General features: G+C 38.1%; 1 protein-coding gene across 4 annotated transcripts in view; it reads right to left on the reverse strand.

The window, feature by feature from the left end:
* The window catches only part of BCAS3 (BCAS3 microtubule associated cell migration factor), a 363,502-nt gene that overhangs the window by 308,358 nt on the left and 39,750 nt on the right, over positions 1–15,394 (reverse strand). For all 4 annotated transcript variants that reach the window (XM_080629980.1, XM_080629979.1, XM_080629982.1 and 1 more), the window contains one exon: positions 3,267–3,374. In XM_080629980.1, coding sequence (XP_080486106.1) covers positions 3,267–3,374 — 108 coding nt within the window. The remainder of the gene's footprint in view (positions 1–3,266; positions 3,375–15,394) is intronic.

Below are 15,394 nucleotides of genomic sequence, written 5' to 3' on the forward strand. Positions count from 1 at the left end.
TAAAGATTCAATAGCTAAATGTAATTATTTCAAAAGCATCAATATAAATTCTACAGTGATACACTGCCAGGTTACCAATACATGGCAGTTATTGAGAGTTCTCTCTCATCCCAGCCACATAACCTTCATTTCAGGAAGTACACAGATCTGATACAGAACAACACAGCATATTTATGATACACCTCCTGCAGTAAAAGGTCCATTAAACACAAAGAATGGGATTGCAAGGATCCTGAATTACTTTCAATGACTCAAATAACAATCAAAACAACAATCACTAGAACACAAGCTAAGTTTGAAATAATCCCATTGCCCATCTCACTGCAAATTTATTAAACCACCTTATTTACTAAAAGCAGGGTTTTTTCATACCAAGAATATATTTCAGCACACAAATACAGTGGAGAGAAGCAGAATTTGTGTCAATTAGCAAAAGTACAGGTGTATGTTTATGTATTCACTTGTACATGCACACACTTTTGCTGCAAAATAGCCATTCACTACTTACAACGAAGAACATCAGCCCCATGATAACTAAGCATGAAATGCTCTCCTGTCTACACAAACAGAAGCCAAAGATGCAAATTTGAAAGGGAAGCATCTTGAAGGCTTTATGACTAGAGTACATCTTCTCTTACATTGATGACTTCTCAAAATCAAGTTCTTAAACTCCTGAAATGAAAGAACCACCTGGAAAGCTGACAAATACAGCGTTAAAATCTACGAGCTATCTGGAACATTCAGCAATCTGACATAATTAACAATCTGATTATTCTCTCATTGGGAAGAATATGAGACAGTATCTTTAAATCAGCTGACAAGCTGGAGCATTATTAAATGCTGTTCTAATAGTTTTAATTGTAAGGATATGATGTGGCAAAAACGTTAATTGCATCTCTCAATGACTAAAATACACACCTAATGCTTTATCTGAAAATGATGACTGCACATTTTAAAGATTATTATTCTAATACTGTAAAGATGAATCACATCGGTGTGAACACACACCGTTGGATGAAGGGCAATGCTTATCTCCCATCAGCGTGAAAACCAGCTATTAACTTCTCCCCTTTCTTTTTTTGTCCCCTTTTTACCTGCTCTGCCACATGAATACCTCCTTCTTATCCCATGAGAGCTCAGTACCTGTAAGACTCTTTGGTGAAGGACTACACTAAAATCAAATTATATACCTTACCCACATGCTCGCTGGTCTAACACTAGCCACTTTCTTTTTGTCTGATACAGAAGCTGATTAAAGTAATAAGCACTGTTCTTTCAGGTCTCTCTGTCTCTGCTCTGTTTATCAGTGCATCTCTACCTATAAACAAGGCAGAAATACAAATTCTTGTAAGGAAAGTAGTAGTTTTTGGACAAAAGTCTTTCATGTTCACCAGTCTGCAGACTTAGAACAGGAACAACGTGCACACTTTCAGAGCAGCTTACTTGCCAAAAGAAGAGGGCAGAACATGCAACTCAACAAAAGGGATTCTGATAAGTTAAAACTCATACAAGAAATTAATGCAGGATTTCTTATCTGCTTGTAGCTCTCTCATTGAAAGAAGACGCTTCTCCACCCCTCATGATTTATAAGTCTCTATTATTAAGTAAGAAACTCTGCATGAACAAATTAATATTAGTTTTGGACAACACGGTGGTTGTAGTTAAATGACAGATCTTCCAATTGCTTAACTGCAGGAGAGAAGAAAGCCAAACCAAAATATATCAACTCTAACTTTTTCCACAAGGCCGAAAAGCAAGTTAACCAAGGAATAATGGGAAGACTGTAAATGCATGTGCACGTGGAATGTATATATAGAAAACTCAGGAATATTTGATAGTAATAATTTCCAATCCTGTAAATGTTTGCTTTTCTACTCTTTGAAGATGCACTGTCTTTCTGCATAAATGAAACCTACCAGCTGCATGATTCTAGACTTTAAATGCATAAATAACTGACAGCTTTCCCTTCTTCTGCAATTCAAGTTTCATTTTAAATTCAAATTTTGGACTCCATTAGTCTATAGTATGATTACTGCACCATAAGAACTGCACTTGGCCACATTTAATGCATTTTCAATCTGAAGTAGTGAGCTTTCCTTGGATAACAACAGGATCTGATACTTTCCAGAAAAGCTGCTATCCTGGATACAGCTGTACAGCTTTGAAGTATTTCCATTTTTATCACTTAGGAAAAGAAACATTAGCACCTGGAAAGACTTTTTAGTTGGGAGAAACTCTGAATGGTGATTTGCCTTGACTGTTTTTACAATTGGATTTTTCTTCTGCAAGGAGGCCAGGCTGGAAAGATTTACTATCATCATGTTGTACACAAGGGAACTTTAAAGTTTTCAAGGGACAGCTACACAGATAAGTACTGAACTCTGACAGCTTTTAAAGGAACCTATTCATGGCACGTAACTCTCACTAACTCAACCACTTCCATGAAACTGGTTTTTGATACAACAATCATACCCACATCCTGCAATAAGCAGATTGACAGGGATAACAAAAACTACCATCCTTTACTTCTTTAAACAGTCACACCATCAAAATATCCTCCTCATTATTAGATAAGTTGTGGTATTAAAGGTGTTTGTTCAGTAGTACTACTTCTCTCCTGTAACTCCTACTTGACCCAATGTAGTCATTAATGTTTAGATTTGATGATACAATCCCAGACTGGTTTGTGTTGGAAGGGACCTTATAGCTCATCCAGTTCCAACCCTTTGCCACGGGCAGGAACACCTTCCACTAGAGCAGGTTGCCCCATCCAACCTGGCCTTGAACACAGTGATAGCCAAGTGTCTGCTTAACAAAACTCTTGTGGCTTCCAGGGTTGGTTTTTTTTCTTTTTGTTTTGAAGTTTTTCTGTTTGGCTTTTGGGGCTTTTTGTTTGTTTTTCCCATCCAATCTCCAACAGTGCTAACTCCCCTTAGCTGCATGAGTTCAATACACGCTCATAGTCTTTTTTGGTCTTCACATATGCAAGCACACTACCTGCTGCTGTACAAAAAACCCAGGCACATAAAACATCATTCTGATTGCAGATGCAAAATGTTTTGAGCTTCTGAAACGAAAGCCACTGAAGACGCAAATTTGTTTGTTCTATTCAAACTGAAATATTACCTGAGAAACGGAGAACAAAAGCTCTGCTTAAAGGACAGTCAAAATAATAACAAGTCGTGGAGCACACACACCAGGACTTGCATTCATACTGACATTTTCCATGCCCTAATGCAGGAAGAATGTAGAGTAAACATCCTTACCTTTTATTGCAATGCAGATCATAAATAGGAGTTTTGAACTGTATGGACTTGACCATCTCTCCTGTTCGCAAAGAATAAAGGTCCACACAGCAGTAAGGTGGGCTCGTGCTGAAATGAAGAAACAAGATTTTCATGGAAAGAAGGATGTTTTGTAAGCTTTTTAAATTATTTCAGCCTCCCTGTATTATTTAGCACACGACACGAAAAATCCAACAATCTGAGCAGCACCAAGGGCCAATACAAGGCTTCCACATGAAGGTATGATTAAAACTGAACTGATACCCACAATGGTCAAGAACCTGTATTGTGCAAGTAATCATCAAGCATAGTTTCCTTTGTCACAAGTAAGACTTTGGAACAGCAGACCCGATGAGCAAAATCCAAGCCAGGCAGGAAATTTTAGACTACATTCTAGTTATTTAAAAAGTATTGTGCAGAGTAACACTCTCCTAAGGGAGTACTTACTTCACTCTATGCAACAGCTGAATCCTATGACTCGATTTGATAGAGACACATTACACAGAATTTACATTACATCGCTGATGGACTTTTGTTTGAATTAATAGATCTTTTCAACTACTTTGTGTCACTTTTATCATTTCAATATAAATAAAAGTCTAAGGCCATTTCTTAATGAAAAGGCTTGCTTTCTTTTGAGAGGGAGAAAGTGCTGAGTGTTTCGATACAGTTGAGGAAGGTAGTGGTGGAAACCATTTTACAAGCTGAGGAGAGGCTTTGATGTGGCAGTTCTTTTCCATAACACCTTTTTCCCCCTCCAAGAACACATTAAAACGTTGGCTACTTCTAGGTCAACGAATATGAAGGAGCACAAATTGCCAGCTGTACAAACATATACTAAGTATTGGTAAAAGAGGGTGTTTCCCCTTGCGCATATCTGTTTTATTTTACAGAGTTTAACACAATTCCTGACAGAACACTTCCTTGTCTTTTGGACCTGTTCAAGCTGCTTGAGAAATTTTGGGAGAACTGGAGTACAAATGCCAAGTGTTCATCTCAAATGCCTCAAGATGATGGTACATACAATAAGGATGCAGCAGAAAAACAATACACAATATATGCACAGAAAGACAATAGTGAAAGAAATGACAGAAAAAGTAAGTTTTGACATTTGCCTACTGAAATTCTTCCCAAAATAGACATTTTTCTAGGCACATACCTAGGCTAATAACTAGAGGGTCCTATTTATTACTTTTAAGCACTTCAAATGCCCTTCAAAAACACTTCTACAACATCAAGACTCAAGTCGAGTCACTTTACATTAGAAGCTCATTGCTGCTAGAAAACATAGAAAACCCCAGCAAAGTCTACATATAAACTTGTCTTGATTTAAGTACATTTATTGCCTACAGGAAATTATTACTTTGGTAAAAGGGGTACACAGATTCTTTTTTCCAAACAGAAATCACAGAAATAGATATAGCTAAAATTATATTAGCATAATTGATACTGATTACTATTTCCACAGAAGCCTGTATTGAACAGTTCCGTTTTTGACTTGACATGCAGCTAACTACACAACTTGTACGTACTTTCTAATATGCACTGTACCAACAAAATTATGGGTAATAATCCTGTCACTCAAATACTTTTTGTCGTACCTTTCTTTTGGCTGATCATGGTAATTTTTTTTGTAACCACACTGGCTAACACCCTGTAACTGGAGTTCAGGTGCTATTAATCAAGTAGCAGTATGGTACTAGGTCAGAAAGACTCCGAAATGCTACCCAGCTCTAATTCAAAAGTCCTCTCTCCAAATTTCTTTCAATTATCTTTCTTTTCATTCCATGGTATTCTGCAATCCAGGAGCAGAAAATAATATGTATGTTTGGGGGTTTCTGCAATAAATATGAAGACAAGGTCAAATACATTTGAGGATGCTCCTAAGACCTCATCAGCAGAAACAATACATTAGACATTTCCTGGCTATTGCCATTTGTCTGTACATTTGTAGTCCTTCCTTGTTCCGTAACGTCTGCGCTGGTGGCATTATCACAAGTCTTCAGACAGCAGATGATGCATTCCTGGGAACTTCCATTTTTTGGCTAAGTGCTTTATCCACCACTTATGACACAAAATCACGGAATCATAGATGGTTAGGGCTGGAAAGGACCTTAAGTTCACCCTAGTTCCAACCCCCCTGCCATGGGCAGGGACACCACATACTAGCCCATGGCACCTAAGACTGTGTCCTACCTACAAGCGCTTCCTCAGACTTTGGGAATCTTTTCAAAGGTTGAAAGGTAGAAAAATAAACTTTCAATAACTACAAAAGATTTCTCTCTTTAACATTTCCTTCTGGTTATTTTAGTTTCTCACTGTTCAAACTGATGGCTGTTACAAGCCTCATTTGCAACTGAGCACTCTCAGTTCGTTAGACACAACATTCATTAAATTAGAATTTATAAATTCCACACCACAAGCTGTGTACCTAAATGAATAACAATACAATGCTGATATCCATAATGGCACGTTCTTGTTTGATCAGGCCTCAGTAACAACTCAAGAACATGGTTTCAACCTGCTGGGGGGCAGAGGGAATAAGAATAAAGCATTTTCATTTCACTGTTCAACAGAGGCCCATACAGCAAGGATTCTCCAACATTGCAAAATTCATTTCTTTTCCTAAGATATTATTTCTCAACCATTCTAAAAGTATGAGCCTTTTGAATGGGCTTTCTCTACCCTCCTTTACATCTCCTCAGCTAGCAACAAGATCAATTCTTCTAGAACAGAATGAGGTTTACAGACAGATCTAAGGATAAATTCCTCTGCCATAGCACTTAAATAATAATAATAATAGTACCTTAATTAGCCGACACTACTCAACGGCAGTAATAAGCACTATCTTTCCCTCCTTCATTTCAGTGATGTCAAAAGCTCAGGCACGGTGGTTCCTTGTACTTTCCTTACCCAGCCTCTGATATGCAGTGGATTCTACTTTGACCCATTTTAGCCTATTAAAGCAACTGAAAAGACAAAGGGTTATTACCCTTTGTCCCTTATCTCTCCTCCAGAGGGAATTCTCCCCCCCAGTTAGTTCACTGAAAGGGCTCAGTGAAAGGTCTGACAAGTGCAGAGGCAAGATAGGAAGTAGACGCACATGACCTGAGCAATGAAAGATGTGCAACAGGGCTAAGCTAGAACTGCCTTGCCACCACAGACCTGCAGCACACTGCAGCTTCTTCTGACACTTTACGACCTCCACTGAACTACTCCTAACTCCCAATCCTCTTGAAACAGGGAATCCAGGGAGCTCCATGGCCCACACTGCAGAGGAAACGGGACACAATTACAACATTCCCTTTACATTCTTGAAGTTAAAAAACTAGACTGAGTCTGGATATAACTTGTGATGCTAGACAGCTCAACTCCTCATTCATTAAGAAGAATTTAAACCCCAAACCACCAAGATCAAAAGCAGCGTTCTCCTTCTTCTGTAACATTCATACCACACACACCATTGCATTATTCTCTTGTGTTACCATATAGCACCACGATTTACACTAAGCAAAATGCCCCATTTAAATATACAAAACTTGCTGTGTTCAGGAAGACAAAGCACCATTATTGATAAACATCCTGGAGCCCTTTGCAGGGTCTCTAGAAAAGCTGACTTAGGCATAATGCTTTGTTCTTAACCATCTTCCTCACTGAATTATCAAACAAACATACAATTAAATGTTAAATACTAAAAATGACATGGCCTATGAGAATGAAAAATCATAATCCACTTATAATCAAAAATACATTTACATTTCAGCTACAAACCCAGCGGTACAGGAACTACAACAGAACACCACCAAAACCACCACTGATGGCAAGACAAAGCCCCACAAACTTGCAAAAGCCTCTCTTGACAATGGGAAGTTCTCAAAAGCTTTGAATTGCATGAAATTAAAATTACTGCATCTTACTCTATTTCAGGAATAGCCATGAATAATCATTTCATCAGATAATCATAGAGACGGTGTAAGTAAATGTGCCTGAAATACAGTAGTTGGAGACCTATCTTAGCCTATGCTAACTGCCATCATTTGGAAGAAAATGAAGCAAAGAGACTTCTAGCTAAGAAGCTTTTCTTCTGATGATCTGAAGGACTAAAGGTTCACGTACATCTTGCTGATGGGAAGGACTCCGATCATATTTCAGTGTACCAGTGGTGATTATGCAAAGGAGAGAGATTAAGGCAGGAATGCGAAAACACTGAGGTTTGTGGTCTGGTAATAACATTAAGTCTGTCACAAATAAAATCCTTTCAACTTACTCCCTCAGATTATTGACTATTTTTCTTTATGTAGCCTAGTTGTTAAATGCAGAGATAGCAACAACTTCCTTAAAGGTAATGGACACAAATTCACCAATGACTTCAAAACGTGGGCACTGACAAATATCCAAATACACTCAGGTTCTTGTAACTTCTATTTGACTGTTGCAGTGCAGGAACAGAAGAAAAGTAACAGATGCCTTGTACAGCTGGCACTTGCCTACATCTGTGCTTGTGCACCATGACATAACTATCACCTCTTCACAGATTTGCTCACTATGAGTCACAGAGTTTATAAAAGCTCAGTACAAAATGTTTGCATACAGAGACAAATACACTGTACAACACACACACACTCCTTACATGGAAGAAAAGGAGAAGACTGATGGACCACCACAAGGCCAAAACTTTCTGTGCCTAGGAAGACTTTACTTAGCCTGCTCACAAGTGTTTTCTTTCCTCCCGGCTGCCTCTCCCCACTTTGGCATGTGATGAACAATATCCCATGCAAAGAGAGAACAGACATCAATCACAGAGCAGCCTCATGAGTCCAAAAAGGAAGAAAAAACAAAGTTTGAGAGGCATAAAATAGAAATAGAGCTTTTGCTGTAAAAGGTGACCACCAGGGCCTGTACAAGGCGTTGTTTACATGAGGCATCTTCCAGTTAATTGTGGCATTTAAAACCCCATCATCCCAGGATGGAAGGTGTTTGGGCAATACAGTGCACTATTGAGTATTTATACCATCTTCACAAAAGATAGGGGTAGAAAGCATCTCCATCTACCTACTTTGGTTTTCGCCCTACATACATACATAAGCTTGATGAGATACACAATGATGTCACCCGGGAAATAGGACAGAAGTTATGGCATCATAACACATTGTAGGCAACAATAAAATTGCTACAATAATAGATACAACCTTCCTTAAGGAAGTGTACAGTTACACAGAGCACTGTCACAGTATCACCTGTTGTCCTTCTAATGGCTCTGCAAATTCATGTAGGAAAACAATCATTAAATTACCATTAACAGCTAATGAGTTAAAACGACAAAATGAATGAAAATCTAGAAATAGGTGAAACTGCATTAAATCATCTATGAAATCACATCAAGAGATTACACAAACTGATCTAACAAATACAGAAGAAACTGTCACTTCCCAAGAACACAACATCACAGGGATTCTAAACGCTACCAGTATTACAAATAGCCTATTAAAGCTTGTCACAAAAAACTGTTCTAAGGATTAGTTAACTCCAGGAAATGTTGATTCAGTTGTGACACCTTGAGGTCCTGTAGTAAAGGCCAGGCAGTCATCTGCAGACAATCGCTACGGCATTCTCTACCCACAGACTCTTTTTGATAACTTGACTTCACGTGATGGAACAAGGGAAATAGCTTATTTTCAGCTGCCACATATACATTGAGCCTCATCTAAGGTGCCACACTGCAGTATGCTGCATGTCCCTCTCGCCTGTTGAAACTGCATTACAATGAGCTGCACCTTTCTCTAATTACAAAAAGAACTGCACTACATCTGCCTTGTTCTGTACTTACAAGGCAGTTCCTTTCTGTACTTCCTCAAGACAAATACTGCACATACTAGCAGCAGGTTTTCTGAAGTAATGATCCCTTTCTTTCTCTTTTATAGTTTCCACATTAAGAAAAAAACCCATTCTTCTTCCATCATGTATTAACCTTCCTAATGCACAGAGCAACATAAAGAGTTTTCTATAATGAAAACACTCCCATTCATCAGCATATTTGATCTAACGTAGGACAGAAGTCTTTCATCTAATCGCTGTTCCTTTTGTGATACTTCCAGGTGCTATCTGGCAAGTTATTTAAAGAACATTCAACAAATTCATATTCAAATTTACTGGGACTGGGCTGTGAAGCGATGTGTGTTACTGCATAGTATACAGCAGCAGCCCAGTATCATCTCTACTGACCTCAACAGAACAATGCCCGTTACCTTCTGAAGCTAGATACAAAACAAACAGGTAGGACAAAAACTACAGAAAATAATCTTTAATAAAATAGCTATATTTAGCAAGACAAAAAGGCATTTGTTACTGCAGCAGCTGGAGAACACTGCTTCCTAGCAGCTAGAAAATGCTTCTTCCGGACCTTGGAGGCCAACTGTTGCTGTCCTTGCACACAGGAGTACCAACTGATAATAAAACTGTGACAAATCCACAGACTGGTATTACATTCCCTGGGAAAAGCCAGTAACATTTAAAGCCAGAGAAGCATCAAGCCTTCTAGCATGTTATGGAGACCATTAAATTTAACAGCTGTCACTAAACCAGCTTCAGACAGAGGGCATGTACTCCCAGTTAAAAGCAATTTGACTTTGATTATACAGTCCTATAGCTCCCACTAGTTTAGATAAAAACAAATGATGAATTAAAGAAGAATCTGGCAATTGCTTTGTCACAGTTTGTCTGTGAGACAAATCCTTAAAGTTTTGTCTCACAAGAGAAACAGCTCCATTTTAATTTCAGTGCATTCCAAAGTACAATTTAGCATTCAAAATCAAAACCTTTCACTGTTTATAAAAACCATAATCATTAATGCACGTCTGTTACAGCACTGCATGTTCCCAGGCTCCCTTTTCTATCTATGGCCACACTGGTACCACTTCATTATTCTCATGTATTCCTCTTGTGATGCTTTATTCATGTCCATGCAATTTGCAATAACTGTTTTCCAAGCCCAGCAGACCCAACACAGCCTTATTTTTAATTACTTTTGGTGCCTTTAATAGATAAGAATATTGAAACTTATACTGAGATCATACTCAAAAAAACCCCATTGGTACAATAATCTCTTACAAGGCCCAGCTTTAACAACCTGTGGGATTTAAAGAAGAAAAACCCCACAAAACTATTAGACATTTCTGTAAACATTAAGTTGTTGGACGCCTTAAATGGAATATAGCTTCAAAATCTATCTTACAAAAGACAACTTCTTTCATTGTCAAGGCAGAAGGAACTGTTACATCACCCAGGCCTCCTGTCTACTGCAGGCCATTGAGTTTCACCTAGACATTTATTCTTCTACCTAGCTCAAATGCTTTACAAGCAGCTCCGCCCTGGCGCTGAACAGCATGCCACACACAGAAAACAGCAGAGAGAAAAGTGACAGCAAGTCCAAGGAACTGGCTGGACAACGTATGTCCCGATGATCCACACAGCAAGTTACTCTGGGAAGCCTTTTAACAATTACTACTCTATAAAGCAGCAGATCTACCAGTAAGTTCTGTTAAAGAAAAAGCTCTTTCCTTTTAGGAATGAGGAGGACCCTGCCAATGACACAAGTACAAGTTTCTAAATGGCAATGCAGTGGTTAAGGTTACCCAGTAACCTGTTCTAGCTGTGGCCATTCTCTTGATGCTTCATAAAAGGGGAAGCAAAGCAAAACAAAACCAGAGTACACAGTCCAGAGTTAATTAATTGTATATTGGAAAAATTCTTTCCTGAACCTTTACAGTGGAAAGTTGAAGCATGTGATTTGATTATGATCTTTGTAGCAATATTATTAGCATGTTGAGCCCACAAAGGCAATTCTGTTCTCCTCGAGGCCCCTGAAGAAGGTTTGCTCAGATTAACAGGTTTCAACACTAAAAAGATCATCTTCTCTTTCCAGGCCATGCACAATATGTCCCAGAAGCTCAAAGAAATTATTTTCTACTAAGCAACCTAATCTTGTCTAAAAAGACTTCAAGCAACAAAGACTCCTCTATTTTTATGGCAAGCTGTTCCAACATTTAGATCACTTTATTTTTATGAAATCACTTCTCATTGCAAGACAGATTTTGTACATTTTCAGCTTCTATGTCTCTGTCAACAACACAAAAAAGCTCACTGCATCCTGTTATCTTTTGCATAAGTCTGCGACCATCTGAAGCAATCCAGGCACTAATCTGTGAGAAAAAGACTTTTAAACCTTAAGCTGTGAGGTTTGTTTTCCAGCCCTAGGACATCTTTGCAGTTGTCCTCTGGGCTCTCTTTGGTATTGCAGTATTCTTGCCTTCCTTATGAAGGATGAACACTAGAATGAGAATTTTAGGGAAGAAAATTCAAGGACTGCATTCTTTATTCTTTAAAACACCAGCACAGAAAAAGGTTCATTAAGACTTTCACCATCCCCTAAAACCCCCTGCTCTCTGCATCCCAACTTTTCACAACCAAAGCCTGCAAGCTCAACTCTGTAAGCAACTTCCTTACTTCCATTCATGGTACTGAACAGATTCATTCAAAATCAGGAAAAGCAAAGCAAGCTTTCTGAGAAAGTGACACTTCCCAAAAACGTGTGTGCAGCAGTGAAATACAAAGCAGCGGAGACAGTTTAAGTGTACCACAAATTGCAAAGAGCATGGAAGCACTTATTTCTAAATAAGAAAAACCTGTGCCGATCTCCGACACGTTACTAAATCTAATCCTTTAAATACAAGAGAGGAAATTATTTATACAGCACCGAAATGTTTGTGTTAAATACCAAGAGATACAAATTTCACTCCTGCATCTTCCTCAAACCTTCTGACCAAGTCTATCAGACTTTCTATCAGAAGTTCTCTCTTACCCTCTTACCTCACTACCTTCACAGTCTTACGGGCACAGAACAAAACTGTTTTCAGAAAGTCATCAACTCTGCAGAATCCATTTTGTTACAGGTAAAAGACAAGTCTCGGCCTGAATAATAGCGAAAGACATACCAAAGGAAAACCACGTTGTTTGCTTGTGTGGGGAAAGAAAAAAAGGATGGGACTTGTGTGACCATGCCAAAGACCACTAGACAAAACGTAGTATAGCCATCTGTGTGTACAATACGCAAGTGAACCACGGATTTCCTGAACAAAGGAAACAGATAAAAGGTGAATTAATATACATCAGTTCCTGTGCAACCTTGTATCAGGTAAGCAGAACAAAGATACAAAGAGCTGGGAACACAGGTACCACTCCTTTTACAGCCTTTCGATAAGAATTCTTGAAAAGGATCAAACCAGTTGATCCTACATCTTACCAATGCTAATGTTTACAAGATGCATTAATCGTTTCCCCTTCTACTTCTTTAATTTCAAGGACAGGAGTATTTTGTTTGTATTTCATACATAAGGCATTTCTTCACAGTGTAGCATCTGGTAGGATCCAGGATGGACTCAGGAAGAAGCGGGTTCTGACTCAGTGCATAACGCAGGCCACGGTCTGTGACAGAACCTGAAGCTTCACAGTGGTCTGCTGGGCTTGAACATTGTAAACCACGGCAGGAAAACTGTCAGTACCTTATTTTTCTATCTCTGCAGCAACGTAAACTCTATCCTCCTATTAAAATCCCCTCCTGCAAGGAGTGGTACTGTATAAACCTTTCCTGCTTACAGACATTTATGTCATTGTAATTAGCCGCTCTGGTATAAATTATAGAAGACAAATGTGTCAAGCAACCATGTTATGTCATACCTATTTAAGTCAAAGCTATTTCCATTTTTTCTTTAGCAAAAATGATCCTTAAAGAAGCTGAACTTCGTTAAAAGGCAAAACTTGTAACTCAATAAATTACCTTGCCATATGATTACCAGCTTTGAACACTGTTCAAAGAATACTTAATGGTAACAGCACATTAAAATAAGCTTATTGTAAAGCAAGTAAATTCTCTGCCTTATTCCTCATGTCTATTCTCTTGGATGTACTACTATTTGTCTTTTAAAAATGTTCTATTCAGTCCTGTACACACAATCCTTTTCAAGGGTAAGCACATGTATTTTTATAATCTGTTAACTTTTTATCCCTTTAATTAAAGAGACATGGTTAGATACCTGCCTTTAGTAAAACATTTGTAACAGTGTACCTTTGGAAGAGATTTAAGAGCTGTTAATAACAAAGGCAATTTCACGCCAAGGAACTGCTATGCTGTTTACTTCTACGCTCTCTGTATGGCCAGCTATGTTCATGAATTTACTTAATACTTGAAATTCACTGATTTTGAGGTGAAAAAGCAAGTTGTTCTCTGTCTACACATATTTCAGTTTCTATTACAGAACATTAGAAGCCTCTGTTTCTTCCATCAGATCCTTTTTGATTATTAAAAAAAGAATGATCCTATTTTCTGTTGGCTTCCAAGCTGACTTCTTCCCCACTGCTTTATCCTTGTTTATCAGTTCGCCAGCTGATATTTGCTGTTGAGAGTGTTAGATACACAGACTCCTGTGAAGCTGCATTACCATCCCATGAATCAGTTCTCTAAGTGCTGCTTGTAAGTGGCAAGGCCAGCAGTCCCCTCCAGGAGATCAAGTGCATCCACTTATCATGACAATAGAGCACAATGGACATACTACACACGTGCACTACAAACAGCATTTAGCACAGTGGCATGAACATACAAGACACTTCACAAAAACACACAAGAAGAAAAGTCCTAATTCGAAAAGGTTTATTATCCATAAAGCACTAGAGGAAAAACATATTGGGGGGGGGGGGAGAGAGGAGAAATAGGAGAACGTGTGGCATTAAAAATGCCGCAAGATGTTGGAACACTGTATTAAATACTGACTCATCACCAGACAGTAGAGCATGAACAGTAGACAATACAGAAGTCTCGTACCTGTGAGAAACAGTTGCCAGCCCATTTTTAGAGTTCAAATCTGAGGATTTCATACACATTTAAATGTACAAAGTACCACAGGGCAAATCTGCAGCTAGACTGAATTGTGCAGTTCCAGATTTGCTATTTCTTTTTAAAAGGTGTCAGAAGCAGCTCTTAGTCACCAAGCAATACACAGAAAGTTTTCCCTTAGAAATGTTTCAGAATGTTCCATCTTCTTGATAAACACAAAATGATCAGACACAAAAACAGGGAAAAAAATTGTATTATCAGCAAATTAAACTGGAAATTAATATAGGTTTGTGTAAGAAAAAGCCTTCATACTACTCTTCCAGCATAACACGCAGTATGTTTCTTTAAAGACATCAGAATACAAACATTTATCACCAAAGAAATAAGCTTCTAAAATAAAATAGAAAGCATATTCCAGACTGTAACCTGTTCTGAGTTTAATTGAAACGTGCAATAGTTATACTGTTATATATATTATATATAATATATATAGTAATTATACTATTATATATAATAGTATATATAATAGTTATACTATACATTATACATATGCTGCTAAGAGATAAATGTGGGAAAAGAGAGAGGTAGGAACAAAGGTTTAATATAAAATGAGTGTCCACATAAAAGCTACTTAAAGTTGGGGTTTTGGTGGATTTTTTTCCCCAACCAAATGAAGAAAGTAAGATTAAGAGCAGGCCGATGGCTGTAGGGAGATCTACACCACTCTATAAATAAGCTTTGTACATTCATTAAAAAAAACAAGCTAGTATAAGGATTAATTGTTCCGAACGTTTTTGCTTAAAATTGAAAGAGGAAACCAATTATAATTATGTTTAGGACATTTCTGTAGACAAATAGCATTAACTATCTCATAAAAAAGTAATTTTATTTCAAGCGTTTACAGGTGATACAATAGTTATATGAATGAAGTACCCATTATTCTGAACTTGGCATCTCAGCATTTTCAGGGTATCTATCTACTCCATGTAATTTTATGATGCAGATACATGGATTCCTGCTATCCCTTTCTACATGGACTCATACTAAACTACAGGTGAAGGCAAGCCATTTCCACTATATGATCTGAACTAAACTTTTGATTAGCTGAGTAATGACAGGAACAGACTTCTCTGCTGCAGCCTCTACAACAGAAGTTGTCCTCATTCCTAAAGTTTACCAAAGGTCTGTCGGCAGAAAAGATGCAGCAAAATGCCTGTCACACAGG

The sequence above is a fragment of the Psittacula echo genome (assembly GCF_963264785.1).
Source record: "Psittacula echo genome assembly, chromosome: 15".
Lineage (NCBI taxonomy): Eukaryota > Metazoa > Chordata > Aves > Psittaciformes > Psittacidae > Psittacula > Psittacula echo.